This window comes from Vigna umbellata, chromosome 6 (assembly GCF_029865625.1).
Source record: "Vigna umbellata cultivar VRB3 chromosome 6, Vumbellata_1.0, whole genome shotgun sequence".
In the NCBI taxonomy this organism is placed as follows: domain Eukaryota; kingdom Viridiplantae; phylum Streptophyta; class Magnoliopsida; order Fabales; family Fabaceae; genus Vigna; species Vigna umbellata.
Genome location: NC_142170.1, coordinates 10458263 through 10481805, shown reverse-complemented (window position 1 = coordinate 10481805; position 23543 = coordinate 10458263). Strand labels below are relative to the sequence as shown.

Genomic DNA, 23543 nt, shown 5'->3' with positions numbered 1-23543 from the left:
TATGATGTAATATATATATATATATATATATATATATATATATATATATATAAGTTTTCTTATATTTATTCCTTTTATTTTCAGTACCTTCTAATTTTACTATTTCATCTTCTTCTCTTACTTCTTGGATTATTAACTCAAGAGTCACATCTCATTACTTTTCAATGATAATGCTAATTATCATTCATCACATTTAAAGTCACATATATCTAACCTTAAATTAATTTTGAATCTTATTTATTTAACCAGCTTCAAAGTATTTTTTGAGTTAATTTTTCGATTAATCTGTTTAAAAGAAAAGTAAAAGAAAATGAGTTATTATACCTAAAATCAACTAATATACATACATAAAAAATAATATTTAAAAGAAAAATATATGTAACTCTGATTGAAAATATTATCTCTCAAAAAAGAAGTTGTATGTGTAAAATGTGATGTCCTTTTACTTGCTCAAAGAAGTTTTTCTATGAAAAATAACACTGTGAAGGGAACTTAGATGACATCTTGATTGATGCCAAACTCAAAACGCAAAGCTTTCCATAAAATAAGGAGATCAAACCAAACAAGTTATTTGCGTTGCCGGCTTTGAAAAACGTAGTTTTTGACGTTTAAATCACTTTTCGATTGGTGTAGCTTCTTCTAAAACCCTCCAATCAACTTCTTGTTCACCAATTTTGATTTTAATAGCAAACACTACCAAATCTTAAACAATTTTCATCACAAAAAGATCTTCTTAACGAAACGTTTGTTTACCTTTTCTTTCAAGAAACTATTTTTAAAGAAAAAGTGCTTTTAGAACCACGATTATCTTCTTCCGTAAAAAAGAATAACTTCTACAAAAAGACGTTATAAAAGATTTTTCATTTTAATTAGAGTTTCATCCGGATAAGTTAGTTTTTAAAATGATAATTTTTACACTTTCAATCAATTAAAATCTGTCCTTAACATGTCTTTTAAATGTACTTAATTACACCTCGCAAAATATATAATTAATCATTAAATAACTGTATAAATAAATCGTACTATCATTACTTACATAAACTTTGTTCTTTTAATTCTATCGAACGTTTTAACACGATGATGTGACCTAAGTATTAATTACGACACCAAATTGTGTAGAATTTATAACATTCTTAATGTAAAAACGTACATGCGAAACTTAAACACTTGAAAGTAATATGTTTATTGCTGCTTTTATGTTAATAATTTAAGTGTCGTTTTTCGAGCGTTGTAGTTGGTACCAACAAGCCATATTCTATGCTTATTTTCTTCTTTGTCTTTCTTAAATTCTTTCATTTTCTTAAACCCAAACCTTACTTGTTTGAAGATAAAAGAAGCTAGAAATGTTTAAAAATTTTCTATTACAAATATAATTTTTAAGCATGAAAACTTTTAAAAAAACACTCTTAACTTTGTGTGTCTTCCTAACATTCTTCTTTGGTTTTTACTAATATTATAATAACATTTATGCTTACTCTTTAAACTTTGAAAAAAATGTGTTGTATGGTTGATTTTTTCCTACTTATCAAATTAATTTCATCATGTTGATGACTTACCAAACCAACAAATTAATCATACAATTTATGCATGAATAGTATACCACTTAATTCTTAAGAGTATGAATACATGTGAATTTAATTTTCAATAAAAAAACATATTTTAATGACTCAAATTGTAAGACATAGTGTTTTAATAGAAATATATTTTAAATGGATAAAAAATAGAAAAATTACAAATATGTTATAAGTGTTTATTTCTTATTTCATTAGAAACTGTATGTTTCTATAATTCAATTTATCCGAATTCTCTAAAATCATAAAATAATTTGATTATTAATTGTTGTGCTATCAAATTATATCAGTGAAGAGTTAGTAATATGAAGATGAAGTTGAGCATATTATGTTTTTTTATCTGGGTAAATAAGGATTCAATTTCTTTTTCTTTTCTTTGGATGTTTTCAATTGAGCATTGATTTAAATATGTAAAATATATCGAGACAATTAATTTTAAATATGCTTTTAAATAATTTTTCATATATAAAACAATAGTATTAGATTTAAGAAATTAGTGAAATGTATTTAAAATAAAACCCATTTTACCTAATTCCAACCATAAACCTATGCATTCAAAATAAAACCCATTTTACCTAATTCCAACCATAAACTTATGCATTCAAAATACGGGCCTGGAATTTCTGGTATAGCCCATTTGACCAGGCAACGTGTCATCGGACCAAAACTTTCCAATTTTTTTATTAAATGTGTATAAACTATTTTATAAAAATTCTTTATTAGAATTTTTTATAGGAAAGTTTATCCAAATAAACTCTAAGAGAGGATTGAATTACAGAAACGATAATATTTAAAGAAAGTTCAAAATAATAATATTTTAATTATTGAATTAAAGTTTTAATATATATTATTTGTTTTTTTAGATGTCAAAAGTATATGATCATAATATTTAATATGCTTTAATTTGAATAGATAAAATCACACCATTATTATTGGCTAAGATTGAGGCATATGCCATGTTTCTCCTCATTATCAGTTAGGTTTCATTATTAAGTTCACAGTTGGAGCAGTACATATATGTTTATATGTAAGGTCCTGTTATTCATGACCATGTCTCATACACAACCAAACTGTCACATGCAATGTTCAGACCTAATAGTTTCATTTATATTCATTTTACACAAATTATAAAAATAAAATACTTATAAAAAGGTAAAATTTTATATATAAAAAAAATATAAAACAAAAAAATATCAAATAAATATAAAATATTTATGTCAAAATATTTTTTTTGGTGTGATGTCCACAAACGGTGACAGTTTGGAAGCTTGTGAATCAACCACAGTTCATGCTTCATTATCTAATAAGGAAAGCTAAACATGAAAAACATTCTTTTTCATTCACCTAATTTATCTTCTGAAATAAATCATAACAACCACTTCCGCAAGTTAATTGTTTTCCAAATTTAATCTTTAAAAAGTGAAAAATAGACTCAAATTGAATCTTTAACTTAAAACATTGATCGGTAAGTTTCTTATAACTGACATTCACAAAGCTTTTAGGTTCAATGAAATTGAAATTGAAATTAGGGTTAAATTTGGGATTAAAATCTGTGTCACATTATTGCCTCTACCACGATAGCATCTTCTTCTACCTATCACCAACCAAACCCTAACCTTCTCCTTTCACCGTCACCCACCACCTTGCGTCGGCCACCATCAACGCCGCTCAGGCCACCGTGACGAAACAGTTTCTCCACCATCCTCCATGTCGTCGACCACCATCAACTCCTCGTTCAACCACCACGAAGCTTCGCCCAATCTTCTTCTTCGCGAGGCAAACCACCGCGAAGTCTGAACACTCAAATCAACGAGCAGTCCAAATCGCGAAACCTGCAAGGTGAATTCCAGATCATCTCCACCTTCGCGTACTTTCAGTTCTCGCCGCCATGGATATTCATCATCATCATCCTCTATCAAGCACAATCGCCGAACCATGAGCCTTCAAGAGACCCCTTCATCGTGTCTAATTGCGCCAACGAGAATAACAGTCTCCTTCGTATTTTTAATCCTAATTTCAATTTCAATTAACACTAATTTCTAATAACATTATACATTTAAAAAATTCTTAATTTTAAGATTTTTAATATTTCGCTTTTAAAAACTAAATTGAAAAAAAAAATTATACAGAAATCTAATGGAAAAACCCAACATAAATGTGAACAATCCAACATAAATATAAATATGAACTGCGGAAGTAGTTTAACCAAAATTAGCTTGGTGAAAAATTATACTTTTAACACATAAATATTTTATTTCATTTCATTTGATATTATATTTTTCTTTTTTAAAAAATACAAAAGTTAAGTTTTTCATAATTATTTTACTTTTATATTATGTATTAAATGTAAAAATATTTCATTTTATTATTACTTTACATAATATCTCGAAAAAAAGTTAGAGCCATAATTCACAAATGAATCATATTTTGTCGTTCAAGATCGTTAAATGAATAATGACTTCATCACTTTGTGAAAACTCCTAAGAAGGAACATTAGTATTTTGGTGCTAATAACATTTTTAATCGGTCTCTTCCCCTTTTTTCAAGCGAATTTGGAAGTCTTGAAGAAGACCTTTGGTTGGAATTTTTCTTTTCCATGTTAACATGTTAGTGAACATCTGCTATATCAAAGTTGTAAAGGATAAAAACAACACAAACTCCATTGGAGACCATTAATTGCAGAAGACAGCAAAACATATATGATATTTGCTACACTTAATCAAACTTTCCAAACGTAATTAGCATTTAGCCAGTACCCATTACACTGATCTTGAGAAATAAATAGCACCAATGCTGTCCCTCTTGCACAATATTATACTTAAACATGTTTTTGATAAACTTCTCCGTAAAAACTTAAACAAAAATAAAAAGGTAACATTGGATGAACTTTCACTGAAATCAATTTAGCTTCATCATTTTGATTAAAACTCTTCCATTTAACCTTTCTTTAAGTGGAACTATATAAACTCAAATTCATTTTACCTTATTATTTTTGTAAGTTTTATGGAGAAGTTTTTCTAAACATGATAAAGTTTACCACTTTCAGCAATTACCTATAAGTAGAACATCACTTGAAAATGTACTTGACAATGCCAGGAATATGGGTCTTCATAAAGTAATCATCCCAATTAATATCTTTTGTATCAAAGTAAAACAGATCTGTCTCTGTCCCACTTTGTTTTGCTGCCATTCTCAACTTCTCTGTGTTCATATCATCAAATCTGCATAATTAACATTCTCTGCCTCAGTTAATACCTCATAAACTCAATAACTAAACATGTTAATGTGGTGTGTTTATGTTGGCATATGTGACTAACACACTTGCTAGACTTAAAAAATGTGCATTAAATCTGAAGCATGTAAAGTTTTTATTGTAGTTTACAAACACTTACACGCCCGTAAAGAACATGTAGGGTCTGTAAAGTTCAACCATCCGCATCACAACTTGGATCTTCCTATGCAGCTCAAGATATGTTCCCCGAAAATACTGACAAAGTGCAGCATTGGCCAGCTCCAGTCCCTATTTGATGGAAAATTTGTCAAAGTCTTGTCAAGAATTTGAATGTCATGCACGATCATGTCAAAAGCTTAAGCTTTTGTTTGAAAACAACATGAAGTTTATAATACCATGTAATGAACTAATCACCCCAAAAAACAGCTTAAGTTTCATTATGTCTCAATGTTACATTAATGTTCACACTAATCATAGGTCATTTCATTGTCAAACAACCTTGTTAAGTAACTCCTATGTACTAATTGCTTGAGACAGCTACAAAAAGGAAAATTTTAAAAAAGTTCTCATTTTTTAGTTTGTTTTACATCTCTCAAACCCATGAATCGTTCCTATGAAGTAAAAAGCTTAAGCTTTTAGCTGAAAACAACATGAAGCCGAAAAGGGCATGTCATGAACTAATCATTATGAAAAGTTTGATATTTAAGTATGTTGATGATGACTGATGAAGGGAGATAAACCAGAGAAGAACCTTTAATGGAAGGAGGTAACGAATGAACATATATCTCTGAAAGCTATCCATGCTGGTCAGCACAGTCACTCTGCCAACTTTGACTGGTGTGCCATCCTTTCTTATCCATGGTTTTGCAGTGAAATATTTTAATCCAAAGTCTTGGAGATTCAAGTATGTGAGTGGATTTCTAACAGAGGAACCCACGTGGTATATGATATCACTTGGCTGCTTTGCATGAGCCACCATGGCCACTAGCATAGCATTCACCACCATGTCTGCTGGGACCTACACATTAAATTCACAGTATCTTTTTATAGCAGAATTCATCAGAACAACACAGCAATATATTTTGTTTTGTGCAGTGACTCACCACATCCACAACTCCATTGATATCTCCAAGGAAACATGTTAGCTTTCCTTGCCCATAAGTAACAGCTAAACTGTCAATGGTTCTGCAACAAACAAAGGCAAAAACCTTCCACTTTTAGCTCACATTTTCACTTTCACATTTCCATTCTCTTCAAACCAAATCCATGTCTGTTTGCTGTTGATGATTTTCATGTTTATTTTAACCACTTTTTAAAACTTTTTTCGCTTAATGAGCATGATTAGTTGGGGATACATAATTGAATGCAAACAGTTGCTTCAGTAATTGGTACAGATCACAACTGCATACATTATTGGACCACAATAAACTCCTTTATCTAGAAGTAGCAGTATGTAGTTAATCATGGTACTTATCTTCATTAATTATTACATTATTATGTGAACAATATTATTTACTAAAATTTAAGTGACTCTTAAAAAGAAAGATTGAATATTTAATATATGGGTGGTGAAAAGTAAAAGTTTTTATTTACCTGACACCCTCAGCCCAACCAGGAAAAGGTTCTTTCATTGTGCTTGTGACAATGGTAGGTCGCAGAATAACAACAGATAGGTTTCCTTTGAGTTTTTCCACAAGCATTTCTCCCACTGCCTTTGTAAACACGTATGTGTTTGGCCATCCATACACCTTTGCCCTGATCACATTACACATACCAAACATAATAATTATGCTGATTTTATTTCCTTTTATAGTATCCTATACTCAATTTCTCATTAAACAAATAATACTTTTACAGAAAATATGCATAAAGGATTATAAATATACATATAAATCATAATATATAATATATCAGGGATATCATATTCATACTGCCTTTTAGATTCTTAAAGATTACTATAATTATTTGATAATAATGCTTGTGTTTTTTAACATTTTTAGTTCATGTTTTAGAGGACATGGACCCATCTTTTGGTAGAGTTATTGTCCCTCCCATTCTCTAGAAAGATCTTGATATCTTAGCCTTTTGGTAAACGGTCAATGCATATATCAATTAAATTTAAATGTTATAAGTAATAAATTATACTAATATTTATTGAAATCTTTTCAATTTTTTTATAGTTCTTCTCTGGTTGCTCTTGCTTTCATTTTCTTTTAATTATTTTTTAAAAAACATTACAAGTTATTCATATTTTAATTATTCATTGTCTTTTTAACACAAATTATTGTAAATATTAAAAAATATATAATTATGTAGAATATTCTCAAAAAAAAACTATGCAAGAGGTGTTAATATAACTTTATATTTGTAAATATAAATTAATAGTTTATTTTTAAGATATGGTAAAGACTTATCAACTAAAACTTCACAACTTAAGACCCCTTAAATATGATGCAATATACATATGAAAAAAAGATAAAAGAGGACAATTGAGAGTGTCTGTGTAATAATGAGAGGATTTGAACCATTCAATTACATTTAAATAATTTAGATTAAATTTATATGACATGACCACAAAAAAATTTATTTAATCTTTTTTAATCTTAATATTTCATGATTAAATACTTGAACTTGTTATATAAAGAGATTTTTTTATCCAAAACAAAGACAAAGCATTAAATATTGATTGGTTCTTTCCCCATAATATGTTACTTCAATTAATAAAACTCCTTTTGAACCCAAACAAGACAATTTTCTACATGTATAGTATCCCAGCTAATAGTAGTACTTTTCCTTTATTAGCCTACGGAAGCATAGTTTTGAGGTAGAATAAGAAGCACGCTTGAGTCAATGGCTTTTATCTACTACAGTCTCCATCATGATGATTCACCTTTGTGCCTCTCAGTTGTCACATATGCATGATAGCAACTATTCTTTTAACTGTTCACACATATTTTTGCAGATTGTTTCATATTATCCATCTACCAAAATCATCATTGCAGGTTATATTGGAAAGGAAAATGTTTATTTAATAAATTTTTTTACAATTTTTATAATAATATACGTAATTTATTATCAAAGAAAAAGTTTTACCGTATCATCATATTGGGAAATAAAGTTCAACATTATACAACACGTCCTTCTTTGATTGTTATAATTTATATGCAAATGGTAGCAGACGGATATACAGGCTGACTCATTCACTTCACTTTGTATCTCAGTGTGCCACATGTTTGTGTATGGCCTGTAATAACTTCTGCATTGAATAGTGTGATTCGCCATACCTCCATTATTAATGTAACAGTAAACAAATTCACAGAAGTTGTTCATATGTTCTTAATCTTCTTCTTTTTTTATTGCATGAATAAATATCATTTTCCCTCAGAATAAAAATACTACTGTGTTCATAACTAATGAGACACTTGTTAAAGCAAAGGCTGAGTTTGAAAAAGTGGTTGAACTTGAACATCACTTGCCTGGACCATGTCCAGTTTGTGTTCATTCTGAATTAATGGGAAAGGTTAATATCTGGTATAAGTTGTTTTTTTTTTACCAAACACTTTTATGACTTATATGCTATAAAACCAGAACTGATTAATCATGTTCTAATAGTTTATGCAGAAGAAAATTATGAATATATGACAGTATGTGCTAAAGCAAGTAGGGTTTGTGACAAACCTGCTGATACCCAGATTCTTCATGGCTATTTTAACATCACGTTCTGTGGCTCCTTGTTCTTTTAGTTCATCCAAATTGTTACACACAATGGTCTTTTCTGCATCGATGTCTAGGCCGGACACTCCATTTAGTGTTTCACCAAAGTGGTAGGGGTCCTCTGGTATGAGTCCACCTCTCTCACCACATACGTAGGCTGAAATAGTTGAGGTGTAACACCACATTGTGAGACCAGTTAATGCTTTTTTGTTTTATTTTATTCATGAACAGTGCTCTTTAATATATTCAGATGGATTCACACTATCCTAACCTGTTGATACATGAACAAGCACTTTCAGTTTAGTACACTGTTTAGCAAAGTTCATGACATGCTTCACCCCAAAGGTGTTTAGACCCAAAGCTATATCGTACCTGCATTTAATTTTTAAGGAAGAAAAATAATACAAATATGTTAATCTAACCTGTTATGTAGTAAGATATTTATTACATAACATAACCCAAAAAAAAATATGTGTATGAAACTTAATCTTGCACCTTTCATCAAAGTTGGTAGTTGCAGCCAAATTGACTATAACATCCGTTTGATTGCAGATGTCTTCCCTCAGAGTTGAATCTTTCAAACCCAAATCCTCATAGGAAATGTCCCCCGGCACCAGAGTCAGTTTTTCAGAAATGAAGGACTTAAAATTTGCACCCAGTTTTTCCTTTAGCACAATGAACAAGTCCTTCGCTATGATCTAATCGTCACAAGTATACATATATATTAAGCTCCAATTAGCAACAAGTTTAATTAAATCAGACTTGCTGTGAGTTTATAAACTGGCTCATATGCTCACTCATTAATGATGGGGACAAACTTGAAAATGATATATGAAAAGCAATCCATATATCTATCTACTTGAAGTCCTAAATTTCATGTTAAGTATAGTCACATAAATGCTCGCAAGAAGCATTTTAAATCGAAGAAATTGACAAGAAATGTTACTAAGAATAATATCCGTTTTTTGATAATGAACCATAATAAAGAGCTGGCATGTTGTGTTTGATTACTGGTTTGTTTATGATGCACATCTTTCTCATCAAAAGAAACACTTTAACAATATAAAGACTGTAACATACATGTAATGAGAAAGTGATTGATGGAAACTGGAGAGAACGGCAAAGACTTGACTGCATAGTGCTGAAATTTAATTATCATCACCACCTTCATGATGATGATAATAGTGCGTTTATTATCTATAATACACACTTCTGCATGAGAAAGTGTGATGTGCTTATAATAATATAAAAATAACCGATGTTATAAGTAATATGATCTTATGCAAATGAGTAACGGTGATATGAGATAAAAGTTGAAGGAGATGTTTGGTGTATAAAAGTACTTACTAGTGTGCTACTTTACAGCTACCACCATGAGAAAAAGTGAGAGATATATATAAATGTAAGAAAGGATGAGTGTAGTATTCGTTCATATACCTCATTGTGCAATCGATAAGTGGCAGAATTATCATCCGAGGCTCTCAAAAGAAGAAAAATCTTCTTAACATTGGGTTGAACCCTCAATATCTTCTCCAGAAAAACTGAAACATGCAGAAACCAAAGACATCACAAATATGGCAAAAAAGTGCAGACATAACACTCTGAAAGAGAGAGATTATACTTTTGGCCAGAAAGCCTGTGGCTCCAATGATTAAAATGGTTTTGTTTTGAAGAAAGTGAAGAACACTTCCGACCTCCATAGGAGAAAATGTGTTGAGAAGGAAATAGAAAGAAAAGATTGTGAAGAAGAGGCAAAGTGGTGTGTGAGGTGAATCAAAATCGAGGCATTTTATATAAGAAAAGAAACTATCATGGAGCAATTATGACTTACGAGATGGGTTGTGGGTAAGCTGTTGGTGACAGTGAAGTCAAGATTTCAATTTAATTTAAAAAAAACAAAAACTCTCACATTAAAAAGTTACTTATATTTTTTTTAAAATGTAGGTAGATGATATATAATTGAATTAATTGGTAAGATGGACATTAATTAGGTACAGAGAAAAAAAATATTTTTATATGATTTATTTATGTGAAAGAATGAATTTTAAATTTAATTTAATATAAAAAATGATATTTAGATTTAGTTTTTTATTTTAAACTTAACTCGTTCATATTAAACTGTGGATTATTATGTTTAAATGTGTCTATAAATCGTACACTGAACTGTGTTTGATATTTGGTCGTTGCACATGAAGAGCATGAATAAGCTCAACTGTCCCTGTGGAATTTAAAATATTATCCATACCAATGGAATTTATTAAGATGTAGGATGTAGTATGGAGTTTTTTTAAAACAGGTTGAATATACAATTGTTCTTATTAAGTTTCTCCATTCTAATTTTTTATTTTATTTCCTTTTAAAATAAAAAACTATTAGTTATACAATTGAGAGTACTTATATGACCTACTACCTAATTGAAATATAAATTAAAATGGTTTAATTAACTTTTTACTCACCACTTTTTAGAAAAAAAAACTCAAATTGATATTTCAATTTTTTAATTAGAATTTTAGTTTTTTAAAATATGATATAATTTAGTCATTTCGTTAATATAATATCGACATTAATTCATGTAGCATGAGTCCATTTGTGATTTTTTATTTCCTTTTAATTTAAAAAAAGAATTGTCACGTGGCACATAAATGTTTGTCACATGAAATACAGATACAATATGTTACGCAAAATTGTGAAAAACCTCAATTTAATCCCTATATTTATTATTTTGATTCAATTTAGTTTTATTTTTTTTTAAATAAAAAAAATTTATTTTTTTTAAAATTGAAATCAAATTTAATTTTATATAAGTTATAGTAATACTTTTACTAAAATTGATATTTTTATAAAATATTTTTAATAAAATCAAATTTATTTAAATTTTTATTTTACAACTTTATTTAAATTTTTTGTATTAAAATTTTAATGAATTTGTGGTATTATTTTATTAGATTATACTTTAATGTTGTTTTTTTATTTAAATTCATATTTCAAATAATTGTATATAAATTTATATAGATTTATAAATTTATATTTCAAATATTTGTATAAATTTCCACTCAACTATAAACAAATTGTTGTATTAATATATATATATATATATATATATATATATATATATATATATATATATATATATATTGCATAAATATAATTTTAATATAAAAATTAAAGAGAATAAAGAGTATAAGTGTTCCTTTATTAATAGTAAGAGATGAAAATGAATTTTAAGATTAGTTAGATAATAAATCTATATTTTAAATATTTGTATAGATTTATAAATTTATATACAATTATTTGAAATATAAGTTCAAATATAAAACAATATTAAAATATAATGTAATAAAATATCAATAAAAATACATTTCAAAATTTAAAAAAAAAACTTAAATAAAGTTTTATGTAAAATATAAATTAAAATAAAGTTAATATTGTTAAAAATATTTAATAAAAATACCAATATAAATTTATACAAAAATTAAATTTAGTCTGGAATAATATATAAATGCTAATTTCTTTTTAAAAAGTATGACTGAATTGAATCAAATAACAAATAGAGAAACTAAATTGAATTTTTTTACGTAACACTTAGCACTGTAATAATACATGATACTATCACCGTGACATCATACTAATTTTTTCACGTAGTAAAATGCTAACTTGATATGTGGTAATTTTTTAAAATTAAAAGATAAAAAAATAATAAACTGACATATGATATTTGAGTTAACGTTGTTGATACAGTATTAACACACAAAAAAAATCACATTTTCAAAAATAATATCTAATTAAGACAAAAGAAATTAAAAAATTAATATGAGATTTTCTTAGGAAAATAAAGGAAAAAAACATAATTAAACCAACTTAAAACCAATTATCGAACTGCAGAAAATTTTAAACAAATACTTTTTAATTTATTTTGTGTATTAATTTCTTCCGCTTTGTAAAATTTTATTATTTTTAAATAGTTATTTTTGTGATTTATGTATACATATTTATGTTTTAAATATTCAGACTTTTCTATGTGAGTTGTATTTTCGTCAGTATTTATTTTTTGGAAAATGAAAAGGTGGATAATTTTTTTCTTTTTTTGGATGTTTATGACATGTGGTAAGTGTGGTGGAAGGATATCCCAAAGTCAAGGAAGGAGGCCCAAGACACTTGCTCTGGGAAGACGGCAACACATACCTAAATTAAGAAAATTTGGTTTATCATTTAATTTCTTTGTCTACTTTTGTTAATACAATTGCAATTCATAGTTTTTGCACAAAACATGATGTCTTGTCATAACAAAACGTGACAAAGAAACCATCTTAAATACTGATTTATTAATTATAAAACTTAATTTTCCTATCTTCCTACAATAGCCAAAAATCATAAAGTAAATTATTCAATCAAGTAGGTTTCTTTCATTAAATGTTTATTTTTTATTCCACTAGAAAAATAAGGGTAATATTCTAATTAAATTACGTTAACAGTTAAAAGTATTGTATATCAACTGTCTAACTGCAGTGAATTAAGAGTATTTGTATAACTGACTGTTTAATTACAAGAAATTTAGATCAAATAGCTAATTTCTCTCCTATAATCAAAGTATAATTTATTATATCTTTCAAAATTTTCATTTAGTGTATTTAAATTTTTAAATTTTCCGATTTAGTACACACACACACACACACATATATATATATATATATATATATATGAATATTAATTAATATAACGATAAAATCTGATGACATCCTTTCCCATATACTTTTTCAACAAATCAAATTTCAAGAAAAATACTGTTTCAACAAATCATATATTTAATGCATAGCCTTTCATTGCACATTTTTTTCACAAATTAATAAAAATAAAAAATAAAACAAGCCTTCCATACACATATTTATTCCATGCTCTAACTCCTTGAGAAATAAAAATATATTTCATTTGTTTTGCTAACAAATCTGAGTTTCTCTTACTTTTACACGAAAAATAAAATTATTTTTAATTGTAAAAGAATACCATTTTTTTATTTTAAACTAAAAGTTGTTTTAAATGTTTTTATTCATATTGTATATTATTTTGATGCTTTACCGTTAGTTATTTTCTCCCACGTTCTAAAATTTTATTCTTTTTAAATGTAATTTTTATTCTATATCTTAATTTTCTATGTAGTTATGTTTTAGACATTCACATATTTTTAGAATTAATATATATTCTTACTTTTAAGAATGTCACTCCTTGGAAGATGAATAGATAAAGCAATATTTTTTTGTGGAGGTGTGCTAAGTTTATTTTGAATCATCCCAAAACTACGGGGCAAGATACCAAAGAGTATTTATTGTTGCATAATTCACATTGATTACTACTTACCAAAAACAATAACTACATAAACTTAAAATGAGACTTATGTATAATTTATTTTATATGTTTATTTATTTTTTGTTTGATTCTATCTAATATCAATTTTTCTAGATTAATTTTTCTCCTTTACAAAATATGATAAGTGTAAAAATTGAGTTTTTTTTAGTATAGATAAATCTTAAATACATAAATAAAATTAAATAAATAACTAATAGGTATTTTTTATTTTATTAGAAATTTATCCTTTTAAAAGGTTTAGTTTTCATGAAATACTTTTCGATTAGAGAAATCGAATTATAATTGCGTTGTTAGAGTATACTTATGAAGAAATTATATGGTTAAAAGTTAAGATGAACACTTTTTTTTATCGAGATAAGTAATTCATTCTATATAAAAATTCAATCTCTTTTATTATTCTCTTTAGAAATGTTTTGTAAAGTAAAAATATTATTTATGCATGGTTGATATTTAGGACTTACAAAACAAGTTTAGTAAGATTTGAAAGAGTGGATAAAGAAAGTGTTACTACCTTTAGATAAGAAAATTTATCTAATCAAGTAGACAATTGTTTAGTCATATGAAAAAGGGAGGTTCTTGAAATTATGTAAAGTGATAGTAAGACTATTTGTTAGAATGGAGAATGTTGTTGATGTAGTTGGTACTTTAGGATCATTCAACTTATACTATCAATATATAAAATACATTTTGTTTGAATTGATTGATGAAATATTGTCACTAAGTTGATATGCTTAAGAGGCGAACCATTGCCTAAGTGATGTTCAAGTGATGAGCTCAAGCAATAACATGTTGCTTAAACATTGACTCTTGGCAATGTTGTTAGGTTGAGGAGGAGGTTCGTTAGGGAGATACAACATCAATGAGATCTGAGTCCAAACCATATAAAGGATTGACATCACTCTCTACTCAAAACCTTAAGATAATGAGTTAATGAGTCTTCACCTTTTATATGTTGTTCCACTTTTTCATTTATATCCAATGTGGGACTTGAACTCACACTTAGATTCTCAACAAATATTTCATGGAATTCTAAAGTTTGTATGATCATGTCAGCTATGTGACAATGCTCAAGCAATAAAATGCTTCCTCAAATGGTTGAAGTAGTTTATTTAATGTTTTTGAAACTTTTTATGTGTGTTTGCTTAAGCCTTAAGAGAATGCAATGTGAAATGAGTGTTTGAGCGAGGAAAGAAACAAAACTCAATTATGCTTTCTAGAGTAATATGCTTAATTTTAAATTTTTACAAGTAATAGATACCTAATAATATGATATCATATTTGACTCGTTTATAAACGAGTATTAAAATATTCACTCCTCATTATCCAGGAATAAAAAATATTCATGTATACCAATTATTTACTACAAATTTTACTTGCATCCAGTCACATATATTTTTGTCATCTCTACTTCTAACTATTGTTTATTTTTATAAATTTAAATGCTTCTCACACTATATTTACTATAGATTATAATATTGTACGCGTTTAATGCTTTTACTATTCATATAACTTTTAAAAAATAATTAAAATATGATTAGACACTAAAGATTAAAACTTATCCTACACTAAACGTCTTTTGTAAGCAATGAAATGAGATAATAATTTTTTTTGTACATTTATACGAAATTAAATTATTAAAAGAAATGAAAAATAAAAATATTTATGAAGAAAATAACCGATAGAAATATGTCGATCACTATCACAGTATCTGGCAAAAAACAATTAAGCAAGTGATAAAATTTTGATTATTACTTTTTCATCAAAAATATAAATTTATTTACAAAATTTTATGTTAACAATGAATGTCGTTTACTAGTAAGTGTTAGAAGTTAGTATTTATTATTTTTTGAATAATATGTGGTATTTGAAACCTATAGTTTGATCTAATCAAATTATTTTTTATTAATAATTATAGTTAGTTTAGATATGATTTGACCTTTATTTAAACGCTGTGTACTTATAACTATAATTTTGATATTTGTTAATCTAACTTATAATATTATAATTTATTTTATTGACAGTCTAGTATGACCAATTGGAAAATACACAATAATATGTACTAAAAAAACATAGTACATTAGTTATGACCAAAACTAATGTAGTATGTGGAAGCTTCTACATTAATCATGGAATGGAATGAATTAGTGTGAAATATACACATATTATAGTCTTAAAGCAACTACTAATGTGTCTTTTTTATATCAGTTTATTCTAGGACTCGGATGCAAGATGTGTTCATATCAATAAATGATGTAATATGTCGTTTTGTTTTATATCTATTCTTTAAAAAAAAATGTAGAAAAGTTAATACAAGAATGATACTTTTTTGTGTTTTTTAGGTGATTTGAGATATGTAACATCGATTAGTGTATGTGTGCCTAATTTTTACATTGATTTAAAAACTAATATATAAATTATCTCACTTTTATATTGAAAAATAGTAAAAATAATTGATGTAAAATATTGATATAATTATTGAAAATTTCATATTATTAAAGATAAAATTAATTTATAATATAAAAATGAGATAGAAGAGTCTCCGTAGCGTTGATTATATTTATCGTGTAATGAAACTATAGTCATGATTTAGGGTGAATTACAAAGCCATGCTTATAACTGTTGAGAATATAAAACAATCATAACTGTTCTAACTGTATTGCTGTTACAGTTATATGTGCTTTCATTTTCTGATATATACATTGCCTTATATGTTCATTAGTGTTAATGAGAAATACGACAGTCGTTTCTCTCCCTCTCGGTCTACTGCATAATATTGCTATAGAGGAACAATAATAACTAATTATTGTTCTCATATATCCTTTATATATTTTCAAAATTCCACACATTTTATTCTCATTATACATCATAGTGTCATGTCAACGTTGCATTGCGAATTTATTTAATACACGTCTGTCACATCAATATCATATATAATGTTGTCCTTTCAACAAATAATTAAAAAATAGTTTTTTTTTTCAATTTTGAAATAAGAGAAAAGAGAAAAGAAAAATTCAATTGGTGAAATTAGTGAAATTTTGAATCTAATGTGTAACTTAGGTAAACATTTCACTTTGAACCAAAAATTCATAAATTTTTTTAACCAATTGTTCTAGAATCACAGAAGTTATAATTAAAGCAAGTTTCACATAACTAACTTACAAGTTAGTTGAGAACATATCGGTTAGAAGTTATGCACAAAATTTGAAAACTTATAAGGTAGTTAATGAGCTGAAAGTGATTGGTATACTAATTATTTATTTGGTAAATAAAATAAATAATTAATTTTTTGGTTTATATATACACACACGTGTGTGTATGTGTGTGTAATATGTATCACTTCTAACATTTGAAATTGTTCTTATAATTTAGGAGCTTAGAGGCATTTTTTAGAAAAAATATATATTATATAGAAAATCTGATTGTATTCTGATTATATTAAATGTCTTAAAAAAAATATTGTGTAAGAATAAAAGGCAAAGTTGATATAATTAATTAGAAGTGTAAAAATGAGGTAAAATACGCGGGTGAATCCGACTTACCACATATTCGGATCAGGTTTGGTTTGAAAAAAGTGTATTTTTTTTACGTGAATTAATTTTTAGCTTGGCTCATTTAAACTTAGCTCATCATTTAAACTCGGTGAGTCAAGTTGTCTCACCAACCAACCTAATTTTATTTTATTAATTTATTATCTTATGAAATCCTAAAAAGTACTCTCTTCACCCACCTTGACTATATACCAAAAAAGAAATCTCATGTTGCTCTAACGAATCTGCTCATGAGTTTAACATCATTTTAGGAGTGAAACTTATTTATATTTGAATTACAAAAAGTTTGTAATTTTAATATTTTTTATTTAATTATGTAATAATTAAGGAGTCGGTGAGTCAACCCAGTTAACCACCACAACCACCAACCTGTGGTGGTGGGTCACTTAGTGAGTCAACCCAATCCGACTTATTTATTAGCGAGTCAGAAAAATTTGAACTCGGTCTGGATCGAATTGAGCTGGATAATATGTTTTAACAACTCTATCATTAATATAGTAAAAATATGAAACAAGAGAGAAAATAAATATTAGTAACTCAATTGCAAGTAACATGGAAAATTAAATTAAAAGTTGATAAAATAAACAGATAAACGCATGAATGCATTCCATTAATTAACTTTGGGACCAAAAAGAGGAATGTGGATGAATTTTAATTAATATTCAAGGTTAGAGATTAAAAATATATTTAACCTAAAAATAAAATGTTTTTAAATTTTAATGAAAAAGTTTAAATAATTATTATAAAGTTATTACTTATTAATAAAATGAAATAAAAATAATTTATTCTGTATATAACATGTAACTCATTTAAAATTAAATCATAAATAAAAATAAATAATTTGTAAATTTTAATGAGAAATTACAAATAATTATTATAAAGTTATAAGAAAAAGACAACCACGTATAAATTGTAAAAGGAAATGTGTATAAATGCCATCCATTTTAGGAAATATATAACCACAAACATAAAGTGAAAATAAATGCTTCAAATTAATATGGAAGCACGACTGCCAACAATGAACCGAATAACTTTATCATAATTGCGTCTCATTTAACAATTAACTTCCTCTCCTACTAAATTTAAACTTATGAGCATGAACTGAACTTATGATTAGTAAATATTATTAATTTTATTTTTATGAAACAAATAAAATAATTATATAATAATAATAATAATTAATTAATTAATGAGTATTAATTTTGGCTCTTACAAAATTTATATTATTTTTATTCTTTTAGAAATAAAAAGCATTTCTTATCTTTATAATATGGGATATTCTTTAATTGGTAGTGTTTTCTAGTGACGCCTGTATTTTTTTAAAATCCCTATTTTAATATTTTAAACTAAATGTTTGGCATATGAATAATAATTCAAGTTTTTAAAGAAATGGATTTTTTTTTACAGATATCGAAAATAAAATTAGTCATTTTACTAGGATAACGGTTACAAATATTGGACAAAATGAAAAATAAAGACTTTTTTATAACCAAATACACAAAATTAATTATATATATATATATATATATATATATATATATATATATATAAACTAAAATAAATTAAAAATTTGAATTTAGGAATTAAATTAATAATTAATTGTACTTATATATAATTTATAGTTAGGAATGTGATTAAAGTGAGTTGTAAAAAAGACGAATCCCTATGAAAGTGAAACAATTAAAAATGTGTTAAATGAAAGTGAAGTTGAGTATTGGGAGTGAGGAAGAAAAGCAGTGTGGGTAGGTTAGTGGTGAAATTGTTTTATGGTATTAATAAGACAGTTGGTAGTTGGCCAGATACACTTAATTTCATGCATAATAATATTATTAAAGTGTTAGTTGAGGATCATTTCTTCCCAGTGTACCCTACCCTTTGCCCACTGTCATAAAACAAATTTCTTAGCACACATAAACTATCTGATCTAGCTCACCACTCATTTTCTGCTTTAATTGTCCAAATCAATATCATCACCAATCTCACTAAGACAAGAAGAGTTTCGGGGAGACACAATACCGAATGAGATATGAGTCCAATTACATTCATTATTTACTCAAAATCTTAAGACAATGGGTTAATAGGTCTTTTACCTTTATAAGGTGTTCTACTTTCTCCTTTCTATCTAACGGGGGATTTAGACTCATACTTTGATTTCCAACAACAACATTAATCAACCTCTGTCATCAAATAGTTTAAACACATGATTCTGCATAAACCATACTAAGGTATGCATAGAATGTTTTAGATCAAATAAATTAAATAGATTGGATAAGCAAGCTGTATGCATGTGGCCTTAAAAGGGATAGAGAGGACTTCAGCAAGCTGTATTTGGACAATGATAGATGTTTACTGTCAAATGCTAGACGACAAATATTAATGTTAAAAACTACCCTAATTAACTCTTCTTCTTTTTCATCAAGCAGTAATTGGATTGTTTGAAAGAAGGCCTAAACATAGATGAAACAAAACAAGAATGTGATCCAGTTTTTAACTTTTTTATTTGGTGATCATAGGAACAAAAGCTACCTTATCTACATATTACTCTATTATTTGGAAGTTGATGTAAATTTTTAGAAAAGGTATGAGAATTCAGCTACGTTTCAATGTCTTTGAGATTTTGTGTCGTGACATACACAGGGAAAGATTAATTTTAGGTTAAGGATAGATACACAACCTTCGTTAATTAATATAAGAGAAAAAAGCTCGTGGGAATTATTTGGCAAAGATTGGATAACTATCCTATATTCAATTTTGTTACACAACCTTTTATAACTATATATAGATTAACACATGAATTTTGTAAAAGTGTTTTTTTTTTCACATGATTTTTTTTAAAAAAAGTGTTTTTAATTCACGTGAACTTTTTCAAAGTGTTTTGTGATTTATATAATTATTATATTAAATATATGCTATCATAGGAATTAGAGATTTAAGAGAAGTAAAAGGACGACTTTAAGAAAAAAAATGTGTTACAAACCATATCATCACAAACTCAAATATAAAGAACAACATTAATTATTCTATTTTTATAGGAATATCATTAAGTATGTACATATATATATGAAGGAAACAAATGATGGTTGCAAAAACATGTATGTACATACATTAACAAATTAATTATATATAATATTATAAATATTAGGTATTGTAAAATAACTACATCTTCAATGTTATTTTAAAAACTTGTTACAAAAAGTTATTATTAAAGTGAGGGGTAAAAACGTAAAAGCACCAACCAGAGTTATCTTTTCTTACAAACGTAATACGCACGTTTTAGTAAGAGAAAGACAAACTGAGAGATGATGATCAGAGAGAAAGAGTCTCACGACTCTCTGCTAGGGCACGCTCCCTTCTTCCACAAACACCACCACACACGGCAGTGCACCACTCTCACAGCTCCAGATGAAGAACAACAGTTTTGCTAGGACACCAGGTAATTTCTGAATAACCTCAAAATTTCATTAACCGCAAAATACTGAATTTACAGAGTTTTTATATACATGAGAAATAACTGTTTTTCTGTTTTTATTACATTTCAACACTCCTCCTAAGAAAAACTTTGAAAAACAAACGATTAAATGTTGAAATCCCCCTTTTTCACCGATTGAATCGGTGAAAATCTTCTCCTCCTTGATTTCCAGCAACTTCTACCGATTAAAATCAGCCAAATCGCCTTTCTTCAAGTACGCACACGTTTTTCACCGATTAAAACCGGGGAAAAACACCTCCTTGTCCGATCTCCTTCACCGCGAAGGAAACCCTAATTTTCTGAAGTCCCAGCTTGCACCATCCCGATTTGCTTTCTGAGTTTCAGAAAGTGTTCGCCTTTAAGGGCTTTAGTCAGTATATCTGCAAGTTGATCTTCGGATCTGCAGTGTACAATCTCAAGTTTCTCATTGCTGACCTGTTCTCTGATATAGTGGAATCTGGTCTCAATGTGCTTGCTCCTACCGTGAGATGTAGGATTTTTAGCAAGATTTATGGCTGATTTATTGTCAACCATTAGTCTCACCTTTTTCTCAAACAGCTCAATCTTCAATCCTTCTATCAATGATCTCAGCCAGGTTGCTTGACACGTGGCTTCACAGGCAGCTATGTATTCTGCCTCACATGATGACAAAGCGACAACTGGCTCCTTCCTAGAACTCCAGGAAATAGGAGAACCTTCCATAAAGAAAATGTATCCTGCTGTGCTTTTTCTGTCAGTCTTATCTCCACACCAGTCTGCATCTGAGTAAGAAGTAATTTGTACTTCTTCTCCAGCCTCTCCTTTTCTTAACAGAATCCCATATGAGTGTGTACCCTTCAAATATCTCAGTATTCGTTTGACAGCAATCAAGTGTGATACTCTAGGACACTCCATGTATCTGCTTATCACTCCAACACTATAGCTCAAATCTGGTCTGGTATTGCAGAGGTACCTAAGACTTCCAACCATCCTCCTGTAAGCTGTTGGATCAACAGCTTCCTCTTCTGGCTCTTTCTCCAGCCTCAACCCTACTTCTGCAGGAGTACTTGCAGCATTACAGTCATACATCTCATATTTTTTCAGCAGATCCAAAGCATACCTTGATTGATGCATCACTATTCCACTTTCAATCTTGGTAAATTCAATGCCAAGGAAATAGCTGAGTCTTCCAAGATCATTCATTTCAAACTCATTCTGCATTTCAGTTTTGAAAACTGAAATTAATTCTTCACAACTTCCAGTGACTAACAAGTCATCCACATAGAGACACACAATCAACTTCTCTGTTCTGCCTTTGTGCTGGCAACTTTGCACATACACACCGTGTTCTGAAACACATTTTTCAAATCCAATACTGCCCATGAACCCATCAATACGCTGGTTCCAGGCCCTTGGAGCCTGTTTAAGCCCATAGAGAGCTTTTCTCAACCTATATACTTTGTCCAGCTGTCCTTTAACCTCAAAGCCCTGTGGTTGTACCACATAAACCTCCTCCTCCAGTCTTCCATTTAGGAAGGCTGACTTCACATCCAGTTGGTGTAAAGACCAGCTGAATTTAGTGGCCAAAGATACCACTAACCTGATAGTTTCCACCCTTGCAACAGGAGCAAAAACCTCACCATAATCAACACCAGCTTTCTGTAAGAATCCCTTAGCCACCAGCCTTGCTTTATACCTCACAACAATGCCTTGTGGATTTATTTTTGACTTGTAAACCCACTTTAGTGCTATGGGTTTCTTCCCAGATGGTAATTCAACCAGCTCCCAGGTCTGGTTCCTTTCTATGGAGTCAATCTCCTCCTCCATGGCTTTATGCCATTTCTCATCTTTAACTGCTTCTTCAAATTCTACTGGTTCAGCCTCTGCAATTAGAGCATAATGAACACACTGTCCATCTGCTGTTAGAGTAGCTTCATAGGACAACTCATAATCTCTCAAGTGTGCTGGCAGCTGTGGGGTTCTAGAGGATCTCCTTTGCCTGCCATTCACACTGATTTCCTCTGTTTCTACTGCAGCAGTGGTATCATCCAATGAAATGGTTGGTGTTCCCTGCTCAGTTTCTTTCCACTGCCAAGTTCCACTTTCATCAACAACAACATCCCTGCTAATACATGTTGTTCCTGATATAGGATCATACAGCTTGTAACCTCCAGTAGGATTATAACCCACAAGGATCAGTGGCACCCCTTTGTCATCCAGCTTCCTCCTTAGTTGATCTGGTATATGCTTATAGCATATAGATCCAAAAATTTTCAGATGTTTAACATCTGGTTTCACACCTGTCCACGCCTCTTCAGGTGTTAGACCATCCAGTCTCTTTGTTGGAGACAAATTCAGTATGTAAGTGGCTGTCACAACAGCTTCTCCCCACAAAAAATTAGGCAGCCCCTTGCTTTTTAGCATACATCTCACCATGTTCAGTAGAGTCCTGTTCTTCCTTTCAGCTGCACCATTATGTTGTGGTGTGTATGGTGGAGTAATCTCATGCACAATCCCCTCATTTTCACAAAACCCCTTGAATTCAGTGGAAGTGTATTCTCCACCTCCATCTGTTCTCAGGACTTTAATCTTCTGCTCACATTGCTTCTCCACCATCCTTTTAAATTTCTGAAACACCTGCAGTACCTCCCCTTTCCTCTTGATTAGGT

General features: G+C 28.7%; 1 protein-coding gene across 1 annotated transcript; it reads right to left on the bottom strand.

The window, feature by feature from the left end:
• Positions 1–4213: 4213 nt before the first annotated feature.
• Positions 4214–10268, bottom strand: LOC124834887 (fatty acyl-CoA reductase 3-like). The gene is made up of 10 exons (XM_047309696.2): positions 10139–10268; positions 9955–10058; positions 9013–9215; positions 8789–8889; positions 8482–8674; positions 6397–6558; positions 5907–5988; positions 5555–5821; positions 4964–5091; positions 4214–4792 (listed from the first exon to the last, which is right to left on the bottom strand). Exons 1-10 carry the CDS (start codon positions 10215–10217, stop codon positions 4639–4641), a joined length of 1473 nt encoding a protein of 490 aa, XP_047165652.1. The 5' UTR covers positions 10218–10268; the 3' UTR covers positions 4214–4638.
• Positions 10269–23543: the final 13275 nt, after the last annotated feature.